Here is a 15,959-nt window from a genome sequence, read left to right on the forward strand (position 1 = left end):
ATAAAAGAAAGAAAGAAAGAAAGAAAGAAAGAAAGAGAGAAAAGTGTGGCATTGTTTAATGGAAATTGTTTTGTCTCCATCAACTCTCTATTTTCTTGGTCACGTCTCCAGCTTGACTTGATAGCCCGCGGTGAGCTCCTTTTTCCTGCACATGAAAGATGTAGTAGGTTGTCCACTGTCTGAACCGGTAGACCGCAGCAAAAACGTGAAGGCAGTGTGAAACTCTCCGAGGCCGTCGTCACGCGTGGTAGCCAGCCAGTTGGATTGCTTTCCCTTTTTTGTTGTCTTCTTCTTCTTCCCATCGATGGGAAGGAAGCCTGGGAGTTGGGGGCACCGCAAATAAAGGAACCTGCTACAGAGGTCGGCACCGCCTATAGGTGACGATGACAAAAGGCTTTGTTTGGTCAGAGCAAAGAGACGGATTAATTAACGGCGACATTAAGCTATGGTTTCGAGAGGTGCATGTGGCAGAGCTCATCATCATCATCTTCTTCCTCTCTTTGGTTCATCCAAACCTGCGAGGAATTTGCTTTGGGGGAAGATATTGGTGTTGGGGAGTGAATCCAGCAGCGTTCTCGATGGAGATGGCTACTGTTAATGAATGTGTCGTGCGGCTGGAATTCTTCTTTCCATCGACTCCAACCGCGGTTGTACTTTTTTGTAAGGTTGTGATGACAGCCACGAGAGCCACATTTCAGCGTTTAGACAAGTCCAACACCAATAAGTAGTAGGCAGCCATGGAATTCCAAGTCTCTGCCTACAAACATTGAATTTGCGGGCTCCGATAATTGACTCGATGATCGAGTCTGGGTTGGTTTATCGAGACGCCGTGGATTATTAGTGTTGGTATAAACAACTTTAAGTCGTGGCCTCGGGGCCGATGTGACTTGATTCAGGTCCGGATAATGGGGAATCTCCCGGGGACGTGTCCCGAGATTGCTGAGGCGACCGCTCGTGAGGATTCGATTGGGATGGGGTCGCTATCCTCTCCGGGTAAAAACTCATCGCCTGCGCGTCCTGTCGGTTTTACACCTGCATAAAGGTCGGGTTGGGGTGCTCAGCCCGACCCCTCCGATGATCAAGTTAGTTGATGTGAAGGGGATTTCAGATGAAGATATCTTTTTTGGTGTCTCTCCTCCTCTTTCCCGTTCAGAATACAAGGGTATTTATAGGTATAGCATCTGACATTGGTGTTGACGTGACATAAAGAACCGAACCTGAGTAGACGTTAATACACCTCGACCGACGTTTTGGTTCGTTTGACCAAGTATTATCACGTCGATCGAGACATAAAGCCTCATCTGACATCAACTAAGTCTTATCATAATTACTAATCTTATCATAATTATTATCCTCATCAATTAGGTTTGGAGATCGTTAGGTTTGGAGATCGTTGATTCCCATTACAAAATTATATATATTGGGACCATTTCCATTTCCATTTCCATGGATTAGCGTATTTGTCCAAGTCGCAAGCTGTTCCAATTCCAACCACACCACTTATTTAGCTCCTATATTAAATTGAGATAAACCATTAAAGTATATGTATGTCCAACTAAGAGTGATGTGTTTTTTTTTTTTTTACCCCTCTCATTGAAATAATTCTAGCCGATAATTTGAGTCTCAAATATCCTAATAACAACAAAAAAAGAGTGAGCACAAATACTTTTAAATATTCTTTGAAGAACTTTGTAGACTTAACTCGAACGAAAGGCGAAATCGATGTCTAAGTCTTTCGTAGGATGCATTTGAAAACACATTTAATGTATTTTTTTTTTTTATAGAGAAAAGAGTCTGAGTGAATGTATAATTATGAAATTGCATTGAGTTTTTAATAAATAATAGATAAAAACAAATGCTAAAGATGCTAATTAATACTACCACAAGGTAATAATATGAGCATTTACAAATGTGATTTAAAAATTATTAATTAAATATCAATTCATATTTGATATATATATATATATATATATATATATATATATATATATATATTAAATGCATATCTCAAATATATTTCTTTTTCTTAGGGTATATTCCACTAACAATATGCGATTACAAAAGATCACCACCACCACCAACGATGATCTCCTCAGTCTTCACAAAATGAATCAGAAGAACAAACAATACATGTACATATAAATTAACATGCAAAATCAGAGGTAACAATGTTTTGCGTTTCAATAGATTTAGTCTCGAATCAGTACCTGCAGACTCTTCTGCCTCATCAAACAAGATGCATGCTAGCATCCGAGGAAGACTTCCTGCTATTTTCTTTATCATACTCGGTGAGCCACATCACGGTTCTCCCTGTCTTTTCATCTGAAAACATGAAATCACAAACGTATGAATAGTGCTTCGGATGTCCTCAAATGCTTGCTATCCCTGCTTCCAACACACTTCTTCCTTGCGTGGCTTATTTGTGGTGAATCATCAGGTTTACACAACAGCATAAATTATTAGTAGCATATACAGCGTAAGCCCGATTCAAAATGCTAAATACTATTGGCCTCAACTTGTTATCGATTCTATCCGATGCAAACCCTCTCTTGGATCCCAGTGACTTGCTTTTCTGAATCCTTCTGCTCTTCAACCGACAACTGACCTTCATGAAGACAAGGTTAGATCCCAATGAATATTCGTGTCCATAGTATCTCAATCCAAACCCACCCTTGGATGCCTCCGTAATGGATAGGTAGAAAAAGAAGGGATGGGATGAGTACCTCAGGAATAAGTACTTCGATATAGGTTTATCTGTAACTTGTCAGCCAAATGAATAATAGGAAAAAAAAGGCAGCCAAGTGCCTTCACGAATGCCTTGAGCTAACAAGTTCTATGTCAAATATGAGAGTGCCAAGTGTTGAGCCTTCTCCATTGGCAAGACGCGTCGGGTTGAATATGGTGGTAAACAGCCTTTGCCGATCAAAGAACTGCAGATCAGAGGAAGTTGAAACATAAGATAGCTCGACAAGTCCAACTTAATATTGAAATTAATCTAATTCTCGACATTGGTGCATAGACAAGTTCAAAGACCAAGAGTTGAATGCATGCCCTAGAATAGATATACTGATGCTTCTTGAGGATGTCCTCAAGGCTGCAATATGTACAAGGCAATAAGAAGCTTCAGAATGAGGCAGGTTTTTGCAGGAGCTAAAGAAACAAGTGCCTCGGTGGAGAGTAAACTACATACATTCGGTGGTATTGGTTCCTGGGATGTGTTCTGATATCCTTGTGATGGTGGTATAATGACACGTCGAGTACCTCCTACCTTCATTGACTTCACCGCTGCTTCAATGCCAGAGATAACCTATATGAACATAAAGCAGTTCAAACGGGATGATCATAGACATAAAGACAAAGCCTTCTTAACCCAAAATCTAAATGACTCTACATTGCTGTTTTGCAGCCGATTTCCCCTCTCGCCTGTCTTGTAACATAGTTATTCATACTGTATCTAATTTGCTTCTTGCAAACTCTCCTGCAGCTTTTACCTCACATCCACCTCAACATCCTCGCGCACATATTTACAGAAATAATGCCTTTGAAGATCATTAAATCTTCAAAAACATTATATGTTTTTTCTTGTATCAAAGCAGGTCTAAAGTCTTCTACTACAATCAACTGCAACCACCTTATACTTTTCAGGACAGTCTCGAGTTAACAAGATATTAGGTTACACGGAGTTCGATAGCCGGTAAAATATTCAGCTCAATAGATATTACATTGGCTTGATCCAGTCTTTTGTTGTTGCTGCCGTACATCATCCTTTTTTAGATTGAATTAAAACAAAAATACTTCCTCTCTTCTCATTAAATCAGCAAATTAACAGAGAGATAATCGTATATCATCCAATAAGAAACCCGCATGATTGGTGGCAAAAGTAATGTTTGAGCTAATGCCCAAAGATCACAACAGCGTAACAAGCAATAAATTGTGCAATGTGGCTTAAAGCAACATACGCATACTCCTTAAACAGCACCGAGGTCCAGTAATAAAAATCGATTTTGATAAATAAAATTGATTTTGTTAAATATAAAATCTAGTGTACCTTTCCAGATCCAAGAACAAATAGAAACGGAACAGGATCACCCATCGTATCCTTGTGATCATAGGTTGAGTCAAATCGCCATCCTTGTTTTGCTGCCAACCTTCCATAGTAATGAATAGATACCTTGATAATAATAAGCAGAACCGGTCAGCATACTTGATCTTAAGCTAGGAAATTAACCGCTATTGGAATTTATCTGCATAATAGTATAGGAAACGAGCATATACAAGAAAAGACTAAAGAAATGGCTATGTTAGTAGCCAGGAAAAGAAAAGCCCACACCCGACCAGCAAGTCAAGATTCACATAGATAAAACATGGACAAAGTTACATACAACTTTTTTCTTAGTACTATAAATGAAAACAGATTTGTCTATACTGGATATTTTGACCAAAAATAACAATAACAAAAAAAGTTTTAGGCATGAACCGAAGAAAACAAACACAAATTCTACATTAAACTTGAATTCGATCAATATAATTCCAACGTTATTCTCACTAAAATTCTTTAAAGTAATTGCAATTCGTTACAACACATTCGGAAAGCTTCCTTTGATGGGATGGGACGATATATAACCAGACCAAGAATGCATCTATATGTAAATGAAAAGCTCTTTACCAACAAGATCAATCGGCACGCATGTGGTCTCAAATATAACTTGCTCTCTTTATTGAAACTCAAACCGTGAGTCTCCTTGATAAAAAAGTATTGAACACTTGGTTTCCGGGACCTCCATGTTCAAACTAAATCAATCAGTAGGTTACGAGGTTTAAACACCTGAAGAAATATAACCATCATTCGTCGCACGATACAACCAGATTTATGTTAGAGAAACAGGAGAATGGAGGGAAGAAGCAACAAGAGAATGGCGCCACTCCAGGATTACCTGATCGCCGTCGATGGGGGTTTCACCGGAACCTACGTGGAGGTCGAGGGCCTTCACTCCGCCAGAGCCAGGGATCTCGAAGAAGGCCGGGGCCGAAGGAGCCGGCGGCGACGGCGGCGGCAGAGCAGCGGCGGAAGGGGGGAGGTCGAGGAGGGGCACCGACGAGAGGAAGGCGGCGGACGAGGCCAGCAGAGACCTTCTCGTGGTCAGGCGTGGAATCAGAGGCGTGACGGGTTTAGGAGGGAAGTGGGGATTGGACGAGGAGAGCGGAGAGGCGGAGAGCGGAGGGTAGAGGGCGGTGCCCATTGTCGTGTTCTGTTTTGCTGGTGATCGACTCCGAAATCAAAAGGAATCCACATAAAAAGAAAAATAATTGAGATAAATACTTGAAATAATTATTCCAGAATTATTATTAACTTTGAATTGAAATAATTATTCCAGAATTGATAATTCAATTTTAACAGATGAGACTAAGGCATCAAAGTTCTTCTTTCTATGCTTGCCATCGATATATCTCAATTTGAAGTGAGATAGATTAACTTTGAATTTGGTATTTATTATCAAAAAATCTTATAATTAATTTGTTATGATGCAGAATAATAATATTTAACAAACGAAAAAGATAAATTTTTATTATGTAGAATAATATGCAATAGACTAAGATGAATTAAAAACGCCGTCTGTGGGAATCGAACCCACGACCACGTGGTTAAAAGCCACGCGCTCTACCGGCTGAGCTAAGACGGCTTTTGATAATGAGCAGAATAAAATATTTCTAGAGGATGTCTATGAGAAACCGCGTTGCGATCGACAAGTTGATGCGTCGACACGAACAAACGCGTCGATGGCGACGGCCAGCGAGAAAGTAGCCATTATTATACTCGGCGTCGGCATCCGGTGGCGGGCCCGGAAGAAAGCATCAATCAGGGCTTCATCTGTTGATCTTATCCTCCACGGCCGCGTCGTGCGGTAAAACTGCCGCAAGCCATCGGTTGGCCACTCGAACGACCAAGTAATTGTTGACTCGGAGGGGGCGGATAAACATCCCCATCCTGCTTTGGTAAAGGCGACTATGCTGTGCAGCTCATTGTAGAAAAGTCTTCGTTGTGGTGGAAACCAGCGTGTCGGAGGACGCAGGGAGGCAGCGCAGAGAAGACCGAGGAGCAAGGAGGAAGGGAGCTGGATGAGCCATCGGAAACGTGATGATGAACGCGGCGAGCCATCTCAGGAGGTCGCTCCTCCTGTTCCTGTAAGTGAGAAGAAAAGTAGGAGTTTTCTGTTCATCAGATTTGTTTTTCAGGTTTCTATTTCTGTGATAGGTTCGTTCATAGCTGTAATTAGATCCGGTCACAGCATCTTATGCACGCCGATCGCTACTTGAGATCGTGGATCTGATCCTTGTTCGTGCTCGTGCAAGACGGATCGGTGACTATTGTTGTATGTATGTAATCACGAGTCGGAAGTCAACTCATCTGTTTTACTTACTTCCCTTTGTGTTCTTTGTTGAGGGCGAGGAAGGAGTACAAATAAAAGAGAAGAGGAGATCCGAAAGATGATATCTACCCAAGCTTTCCTAGTGTTTTCATGCATAAATATATATTCGTAGCTTATTTAAGATCGACAACCATCGTGATCTCTGTGGAACAGAATGAATGGAGCGGTGAAGAAGGAAGGTACCACATCATGACAAGAGGCATGAATATAAGTTGGGGCGACGATGATAGATTCTGGAAGTGGCATCCGCTTTCCGAGGAAGAGCTTCGTGAGCTTTCCATAGATCCAGAGAAGTATGAGATTTAGATTGTCTTCCATTTTTATGTGACACGCTGTTAAGATCATCTCTGCTGACTACACCTGCACGCTCATCTTGGATGTCAGCCGGCTCTGTGAATACGCAGAGCTCAATCAGGTGAGTTGGCTGGAAGCAACAAAGACGCTGGACCTGGATCACGAGAAATACAAGAAAGTGTTCGATGGTTACGAGACTTGTGAGATTTTGTACAACATCAAGTTTAAGGTCGATGCTTTCGGGTGGCATGGCGTCCCCGTCACCTTCCAAGTGAACACCCCAATCCCAGCTGAGGACTATGCGAGAGATGAGAGGCTGGAGTCATACAGAAAACGTACTAGCGGGTGGCAACAGATCCATGGTGGCCGGTTCACAGTACCTAAAACTGAGAAGAAAGGAGAGGTCAAGTTCGGCATGTATGAAATCAAGAGCCAGAGGTGGAAGGGTGGCATTCTTCTCGCCGGCGTCACTCTTAAGCTTCACAAGTCTGACACCACCGATTAGATCACCAAAAGCTTCTTCTGGATCTCAGTATTTATTGTATTTGCCCTTTGTTTGATGTTCTGTGTTGGGATCATTGCTTCTTCCCTTTCGACGAACCATGTTATCCGAGCTATAAACTTGATGTGTTTCATGGAATGAATGCAAACTTCGTAAAGGGTGATAATAAAGAACATGGAGAACAGCATGATGAAATATGTACTGTACTGACAGGGGATCGAATCAAGCCAGATCATTCAACTTTGACATGCAAAGATTTGCTGCTGGCTCTTTTTGTGCTTCTTTTTGGAACCATTTCTAACGATGCAGATTTATCCAAGTCGCTGCAAAGCCTATCGATCTCATCTCCTCCGACGACGACGAATCCAGTCATCCGCTTGATTTGGATTTTGATAAGGGCAAAAATGGTAGCGTGACGTGCCACGATGTTAGCCACGCCAGGTGGACGCACTGCCCGGGACACGCCTGCGCGGCCAGCCTGCCTGCGTCGTGCTCCTCGGCTCTTCGACTTTACGCCACCCGAGACCACGCCTGCGCGGCCAGCCCGCCTGCGTCGTGCTCTTCGACTTCACGCCACCCGGGACACGCCTGCGCGGCCAGCCCGCCTGCGTCGTGCTCCTCGGCTCTCCGGCTTTACGCCACCCGTGACCACACATGCGCGGCCCCAGCCTGCCTGCGCTGTGTTCCTTGGCCCCATGTTCCCGAGATAGACCTGCGCGGCCTGCCCGCCTGCATCGTGCTTCTCGGCCGCATGGCCCTCGTGACCACGCCTACGCGGTCTGCCCGCCACCCAGGACACACCTGTGCGGCTAGCCCGCCTGCGTCGTGCTCCTCGACCCCTCGGCTCCGTTCTCCCCGAAACTGCGTCCGCACGGTCAGCTCACCCGGAGACAGAAGCCATGCATCGAACTCCCCTTGCGTGACAAACGACACATAGCTCCTTTCGGTGGGGGGGAATATGATAAGGGCAAAAATGGCAGCGTGACGTGCCACGACGTCAGCCACGCCAGGTGGACGCACTGCCCGAGGGAGCAAGCATTAATGCCGACCTGATGTGCGCCAACGTCACCAGCTCTCAGCCAACAACCTCAGCTTTGACTCCGTGCGCTCAACCGAGACAGAGCACGCCGACCGAGGCGTGTCCATATCCTGCGATAGCCCGGTTCTCCACGCAACCCTAGTGGCGATGTCAGACGCCACGGGAGGTACTGTCCTGCCCCTGCAAGCAGGCACATCAGGTAACGCTAAACTACTATATAAATACCTCCGAGTTCTAAACAAAGGGGGAGGAGACTTCTTCACCAGAGAAAACACAAGCACAACACACTTGGAGGATCTCTTCCTCCAAAATCCTCTCCACGACCTTGCTAACTTGATCGTCGGAGGGGTTGGGTGGAGCTTCCGACCTGACCTGCGTGCAGGAACGAAGGCGAGGTCGCATCCTCCTCAACGCTACATTCCATCCGGACTACCGCGACAGGCCACCCCGGCTGCCCCGAGGGACGTCACCCGAGATCCCCGACATTCGGATCCCTGAACAAGCCGCGTTGGCCCCGAGGCCACGACTAAAAAAGTTACTTCCGTAACCATAACAGATTTGATGATGAAATGGTCAAGTTTGGCGTCTGAATAAGATGGCAGAAGCGATTGATCTCTCGTCGTTTCGATCCTCTCGATTTGAGTCGATAATAATCGTCAAGAAAGTTAAATCGAGTAGATTAGATTGAGAGTGGCGAGGAGAGGGCAAAGGAAGATCCAAAACAAGCAGATGCCGCGTCCTTTCGTCGCTTGGCTTCTCTGACCCGTTTGTCTGGTGCGTGACGACGAAGACATGAATGACCGAGTATTCTATATATCAGCCTGTCTTCCTCTCATCCTTTGACATCGACTCCTACGCCTAACTTCTTCTGTGTTGGTGGCTTAATCCATTCGGACCCAAGATGAGTTACTATGCTCAGCAGCAGGCTCCTCCTCCTCCCCCTCAAGGTATACCTCTCTCCATGCAATGAAGTCGAGCTTTCCCTTTTCTCAGAGATCATGAACATGCAACGGCAGCTGTTATTTTTGTGTCCGCTGTGTTAGATCAAACACTGTGGTGTCAGTTGATGTTGAAGACAAGCACGCAACTTTTTCTGCTACTTCAACTCGTTCCTTTAACAGCTTCTCTCGCTCTAACGAAGTGCGTAAACATGCAGCTTATCCCCCACCACCCAGTTCTTACCCTCCGCCGGAGCAGGCACCGACTTACGTGGCGCCTCCGCCGGCAGGCTATCCGACGAGGGATGGCGGCCTGAGTTCAGCACCGGTTCCGATCGAGACGAAGAGCCGTGGCGATGGATTCTGGAAGGGATGGTGAGAGGCTTTCCTTGATCCGAGAATATCTTCTTCTTCTTCTTCATGTTAATTTGGTCCTGTTCTGACATGGGGGCTCTCTCTGCCCTCGGTTGTGTTGCAGCTGTGCCGCCTTGTGTTGCTGCTGGGTTCTGGATGTGTGCTTCTGAGGATAGCAGCAGGATATATACCGAGACCTCTACTTTGCATGATGCAGTTATCATTTGTGTGTTCTCTATGTTGAGTATGACATTTTTAGTATGAGAATTTGGTGTCTGTGAGACTGGGTTGTTCATGTAGTGCTTAATTTCACAGATTGATCTTTTTCTTATTTCCAAGAGAGCTTTAAACCATATGATTGTTCAGTGCTTGCTACAAGGAATTCCTGAAACAACAAAAAGAAAGAAAGAAAGAAAGAGAGGCATTGCTGTGCTGAATGTTGGGGGCTGAAGCTCCATATAACAAACATACTTGGTAGTAACATCAAGATCATCCATACTTTGAAGAACATGAAACTCCTACCCAGCTCATTTTGATTGCTCGAAATATGAAGAGTAATTGCACCAGATCTGAACACATTTTTCCCAGGCAGACCATTTGATTGCTCAATCCATCAACTTCATGATGATAACTTTGCAGTGTACATTAATCACTCGCAGAAAACTGGAAGTGGAGCCAGTAACAGTAACCATCGAAACCTTGAATTATCTATCAGATCCATGCTGCAAGTATCAGATGAATTGCCGTGGTGACAGGGAGAGCAAGTTGAGAGTCAAATTTGGCAGCTGGGGATTAGCATATGATGGAATAAATCCCTGTCAAAAGTTGGATTTGCCTTGATCTTCAACATACTGGGCGTCTGCAGGTCAAGACATTCTAGAATAAAGGCCCTGTTTTCCTGAGACAAAATAAAAAGAGACACTTTCTGGTTTCTGCAGAGGTAGAATCAAGAATGCCATCCTTGACTTTAGCTCCACTCATCCTTTGTAACCCAAGAGATTCCTTGAGAATTGCCTTTCTTCAATCCAAAGCTATCAGAAAATGCAAAATTAACCCTAATTTGACTTCACATCCATGCCATATTGATATCTTCTGTAAATTAAACTCAAAAAAGTAGTTCACATATGACACTTAGCTGCTTCTTTTAAAAAAATTCTATTCTCCATGTTGATCAGAATGCCGTCTCTTAGGTTCTTGATCCCCCCAAGTGCAGTGAAACGCAAAGGTCTTCACCGGATAAGTTTATTAGTGCAGACACATTCTTCCTTTCCAGATTGCCTTCTTCAGTGCGATGCTTAGGAGACATGCTAAGTAAGTTCGGGATAAAATGATGCTCTTCCACATTGTTTGCAACCTCAACCGTATCCACCTGAAACTCGATAGCTACTAAAGGTGCATCAGCTCCTGAACCAGAAGCACCTTCAGGAGGGAACTGCTGAATGTTAATGCCTAGGGGCTCATAAATCTCATTAGCCTTTTCATTTGGAAGGTTCCCTACAGTTGGATATGATTTGCCGACATTGGAATTGATAGCAGCTGCTAAAGCAAATCTTTGATCCTGTAGTGCATCTTTAATAACAAGTGAAGGAACAAAATATATAAATGTTTCCACAGAGGAAGGTAGGAAAATATTGCACAGTGATATGAAATATTTTATGGCTTGATGAAAAAGTGAAATAGCAAACCTTGAAGTCCTTCGCTTGTTGTTATAAGATCAAGTTCCAAAAGATCAAGAAGACGACCCAGATCAACTCCACTGGTCCAATTCTCAGGAGCATGGCCACTTTTAAGCTTCAACCTCCCCCTATTCGCAGTCCCACCCCAAATGATACCTATAGGTTTAGGTTTCTCAGCATCTTGTCCTGTTAGGATTATTAGGCTCCCGCTGTCACCTTCCAGATCAAATGTGTGCTGATTCTCACCCACAACAAGTAAATCTGTGAAGAAGCATATCCCTTTCTCATCATTGTATTCAAGAGCATAAGCCATAACAATTCCATTTGTCAATCCAGAGCTTCTTCCAACCTTCACCACCTGTCTCCCTATTAGGCCATTGATTGATGATTGCAGATCTATAACCTTGACATCTCCAATCTCACCCAGTCCTGTCACTGAAGTAGTAACACTAGACATATCAAAGTCATCAGCGAAGGTTATAAATGCCCCATCGGCTCGAACAAAGGTCTCTGCAGGTGCATCGGAAGGCAATAAGAATGTTGGGAACCAGAACATTATTCAACAGGAACAAGAAAGTCATATTTAGATAAATTTTGAGGCATGTTTGGGAATCATAAGATCACAAAATGTGTATAGTAAAAAACAACAAGTCACGATGACCAAACTATTCAGTTTGGATACATGCATCTTTTCCCACTATTGAATGTACAATACAATATCTCTAGTTCAATTAAAGATAATGCAAATCTCTTTTTATTTTTCTAGTGATGTTTTCCTATGATTCCCTCTACCTTTCTTCGCACTACTAATACTAATTGATTCATCTTGTTCAGATAAGGCATATATAGGTCTCCTTTGAACATATTTGTAATATCTTAAATGATTTTCCATCATTTTATCCTGTGGAAGAAACAATTGTATTTATTTAAATCTTGAACAAGGTAGTACAGGTTTCAGTTGCACCAAAATGTTCAGCTTTCGAATCATCTTCCAATACATGAGTTTACATTCCTTTTAAAATCTTTTATCACAAAGCTATACCTATATTGATAGCATGACATGACATACAAATGAAGAAGCATTCTTAATAAAAGGTAGCTTTTTATCAGAAAGAACATGGTGTTGAACCTAGATATAAGGCAATACTATACAAGTTAATTCAATGTAATAGCAAAATTTTTAGCTGTATTACCTGGGTTTGTTCCAGCATAAATCCCATACCAAACATCATCCGTGATGAAAGATGTTGCCCTCTCAACAGCACCTAGGTAGACTCCAGGTCCAAGGTTGGGTGGTAAGGGATGAAACATCTTTTGTTTAGGATAGTCCAGATCAACTGCAACATGCCGGTTTGTTAGGAAACCAACTTGTCTGTTGCCTGTACGACTTTTCACGATGGCACCTAAAGTCCCATATGTCTCTTGGCTCGCAACCTGATAGTAAGAGTAAAAGGTTTTCAAGGTAGAAACCGATAGCTCATACCAGATCAAGTATTAACATGGACAAATTCATGAATTTGATGAGTTTAACATTGCACACGCTGCACAAAGAAAAATTTTGATCCCATCCCTAAGCGATAGGGACAGAACAACATGGAACTCTATCTTTGATGTGTTGGCATTATATGAACTAGTGTCGCTGAACAACATGGAATTCACTATTAACTGGTTGGTGCAACAGTTTTTATGCATATTGCAACAACAGCATGGATAACTAGCACAATAGGCTGAAAATAAAAACAGAGAGCACAATCTGTAACCAACATAATACTCATTCATCAAGCAACCAATGTTACTTTCCATTAGAACTTCTACAACTGCATCTTTTCTATCATTTGCATGGTTAATGAAATTCCCAGAAGTCATGCATTGCAAATTGATGTATTCATAGATATGCAGTCCAAGGCTTGTAACTCTACACATGCAAATAAAAACTGAGCTAACAAATATTCAACCATGTCATTACATAAGAAGTACCTGAGACCCTGAACCAATGCACGGGTCACTGCCTCGTAAACCATCTACAAGCTCATTGTACAATTGTTCCTTGGAGGTTGGTGTTGGTACACCATAATAAGAAAATTCCACAACATCCACATCACACCATACACCTCCTGGTCCCTGCTCGTGCCAAAATTAGCATGTATCAATACGGTGAAGAATAACCGAGATAATTAAGGTGCCAAGCAACTACATAAGTCAGAATGACCTCGAGGATGACCATGGTATAGTCTGTAAAGGTATCTTAAAATATATCCTCGATCTAATAACACCAAACCACCAGAAAAAGAATTTCTTATTACCTCAAGAGCAGATGGCAGGATTTGGTCATGGCTGAGCCATTTCTTGTGAACTTTCCGTGCAACAAAAACAATAATTGCTGGAATGTCAGTCAATGTCCCCTTCCTGATTCGATAGCCTACTGCTGTACCAAGACTAAAACGACGAAGGATTTTGCTGTGGAATGCTCTTATTGTCATTAAATCCAGTAGTGTTGTGGCTTGCTGCCCAGTTGGCAGATGGCCAAGACGTCCCGGCAATACACCTTTCTGAAGGTTCCCAAAATAATTAGCTCGATCTTCAGCAGCACCATGCATTAGAGTAGAGGTAGGCCATGAAAAGAATGCAGCATTACTTTCAGAGTGCTGACAACCAGATGCAACTGGTTGGAGAGGAGATGGATCACAACAAGGTAAGTGGTTGCATAAATTTCTCTCCATGGCCATGGCCAACTCTTGGATTGCGTTGATCCTCAGTGATTCCCCTGTGTCTCCGAAAGCCTCATCGCACATGCTAGGCCCACATCAAACTGATCTGTGAGCAATCAAGCATGCATAGGCTAATTGCCATTGAAAGTGAAACCTGATAACCAGAAAATAAGGCCCCATGCTTTGAATCTCTAGACAGGATGCTCAAAATAGAATTGAAGACTATATAAACCATTGAGAATATAGGGATTGCAAAAACGCCCTAAAAGTTGCCAAAAAAATCATCTTAGTAGAGGAAGAAACCTACACGATACATGAGAACTAAGAAAAGCATATGATAGTAACACTTGAGAGTTTCTCAGTTGCATTCCCTACCTTCCTGAAAGAAGAAAAGCAAAACTCATCCTCAAAGGAGAGGAAAATAATGAAAATAAAAAAATTATCAGAAAAATGTTACACACAAAAATAATCAGAATGAATGTAATCGTGAATTGCATGTGAAAAAAAAAACACACACACACACACAGAACTTGGAATCTAAAAGTGGATACATGAGAAACAGATTGCGCATTAGAACAAATAATTGCAATAGCAATAAGCGTGTAGGTCATGCAGAATTGGAAAGGACATGCAAGTGATATGAAGGAAGAAGAGTGACAGTTTTCACGAAGTTTCAGCGAGTAAGAAGCGCGAAAAGGCGATACCGTTTCTTCCGAGATCGATCTTTGCGCACAATGATCTCGGAGAAAAGGGAAGAAAAGTGGCCCGGATCAACAATCTCGAACCTAATGAATTCCAGGCAAGCATCTCAAGATGGAACCCTCTCTCAGCCCACCTCGCAGACACCAGATGCGGCGATCAAATTCAAGTCCGATCCTTCTCTTCCGGTCGCACGTAACAAGATCAAATCTTTAAGCCTCGAGCAATATTTGCAGGGTTTTCTGGAAGGAAGCAGAAGAATTAGGAGGTGGAAGAGAGACTCACCTCTCGATCAAATGAAATGGAAAGGTACCGAAACAAGGTTTGATCAAAGGATCCTCCTACGCAGGTGTTTCGGAGGCCTCCGTGGGTACGGGGAAAGCTGCCCCCACCTTGGCCACCAGATCGGAGGAGAGAGAGAGAGAGAGAGCAGGCAACCACTGTAGTGAATATACAAGTATCAGATGTAATAAAGTAGTAGAAAGATAAGATACACATTTTCTTTGTGCATATTTCGAAGCAGTAAAGATTTTGTTGCAATTAGTACTTCGCATATCACCGAAGATAAAGATTCATTGTAATGTTCATAGATTACCAAAGAAAAGATGAAAAAGTTACTTCAGTGGCACAACTTTTTTATGGTAATCTTATTCTTTTACGAAGGATAAGTATTTTCATGGATTCGAGTGTCACCACTCGAATTAGAAAGGAGCCATCTTTCCATCCACTGGAGTTCTTCTTATCTCAACATCATGGCCAACATAAGGAATAATTATTGCTGTCTCGGTTGGGTCACCCTCTTCGCTTCTCATGATATGGCCTTAATCACAGCTTAGATCCGACAGGAATACACACCACACCACAGCTAAACTGGAGCAGCAGTTACGACATCTGAAGCCTTTCACAGAGTGAGAGAAAAAGAACAACAAAAGACACGCACACGTTCGTCGATCATACCGCGTCACGAGGTTATTATCGGTGGAGTAGACATGATGGTTTGATCTCAGCTCAGGTAGATCGTCGGTGGATACGCAGAAACAGTCGGTATTGCCCGATAACAATGCCTGCCTGCCTGCCTGCGTCCCCAAGCTGTCCGACCGCACACCAGCCTGCCTTGCTGTCCCGTACAAACACCACCACCGATCGACCTCCGTACCCGGCCATGGCGTAGAGACGACCCCCCGTGAAAGATCAAGTCGAGGTACCTACCGTGGTGCGTGGGGAGAGTCATCGACCTCTCGTCCGCTACGGTTTCGAGGACGGCACCGCCTTTTGCAATCAGGTCTGCAGAGAAGCCCACAACGTCGCGCGTTTTGGTCCG

General features: G+C 43.3%; 2 protein-coding genes, 1 non-coding gene and 1 pseudogene across 7 annotated transcripts; 1 reads left to right on the forward strand and 3 right to left on the reverse strand.

Moving 5' to 3' along the window:
• Window positions 1-2,005: 2,005 nt before the first annotated feature.
• On the reverse strand, window positions 2,006-5,276 carry LOC135648371 (peptidyl-prolyl cis-trans isomerase FKBP17-1, chloroplastic-like). Of its 3 annotated transcripts, none has more exons than XR_010500941.1 (5): window positions 4,935-5,276; window positions 4,049-4,171; window positions 3,191-3,307; window positions 2,724-2,930; window positions 2,006-2,600 (listed from the first exon to the last, which is right to left on the reverse strand). XR_010500941.1 is itself a non-coding variant. In XM_065166017.1 (4 exons), exons 1-4 carry the CDS (start codon window positions 5,238-5,240, stop codon window positions 2,808-2,810), a joined length of 669 nt encoding a protein of 222 aa, XP_065022089.1. In that variant the 5' UTR covers window positions 5,241-5,276; the 3' UTR covers window positions 2,006-2,807. The 3 variants fall into 3 exon arrangements, 1 of the variants encoding a protein (XP_065022089.1); XR_010500940.1 differs by having other exon boundaries at window positions 2,006-2,605; XM_065166017.1 differs by having other exon boundaries at window positions 2,006-2,930.
• A 332-nt stretch (window positions 5,277-5,608) lies between these two features.
• Window positions 5,609-5,681, reverse strand: TRNAK-UUU (transfer RNA lysine (anticodon UUU)). Its single transcript has one exon. It is a non-coding gene; the product is annotated as a tRNA-Lys (tRNA).
• Window positions 5,682-5,941: 260 nt separating this feature from the next.
• Window positions 5,942-7,381, forward strand: LOC103999501 (uncharacterized protein PHLOEM PROTEIN 2-LIKE A4-like). Of its 3 annotated transcripts, none has more exons than XM_018818285.2 (4): window positions 5,942-6,183; window positions 6,254-6,375; window positions 6,582-6,721; window positions 6,813-7,381. In XM_018818285.2, the coding sequence occupies exons 3-4, from the start codon at window positions 6,618-6,620 to the stop codon at window positions 7,225-7,227; spliced, it is 519 nt and encodes a 172-aa protein (XP_018673830.2). In that variant the 5' UTR covers window positions 5,942-6,183; window positions 6,254-6,375; window positions 6,582-6,617; the 3' UTR covers window positions 7,228-7,381. The 3 variants fall into 3 exon arrangements, with proteins under 3 accessions (XP_018673830.2, XP_018673831.2, XP_018673829.2); XM_018818286.2 differs by having other exon boundaries at window positions 6,266-6,375; XM_018818284.2 differs by lacking the exon at window positions 6,254-6,375 and having other exon boundaries at window positions 5,945-6,183.
• Window positions 7,382-9,852: 2,471 nt separating this feature from the next.
• On the reverse strand, window positions 9,853-15,938 carry LOC135581218 (protein NARROW LEAF 1-like; annotated as a pseudogene).
• Window positions 15,939-15,959: the final 21 nt, after the last annotated feature.

Source organism: Musa acuminata, chromosome BXJ3-9 (assembly GCF_036884655.1).
Source record: "Musa acuminata AAA Group cultivar baxijiao chromosome BXJ3-9, Cavendish_Baxijiao_AAA, whole genome shotgun sequence".
NCBI classification, from domain to species: Eukaryota; Viridiplantae; Streptophyta; class Magnoliopsida; order Zingiberales; family Musaceae; genus Musa; species Musa acuminata.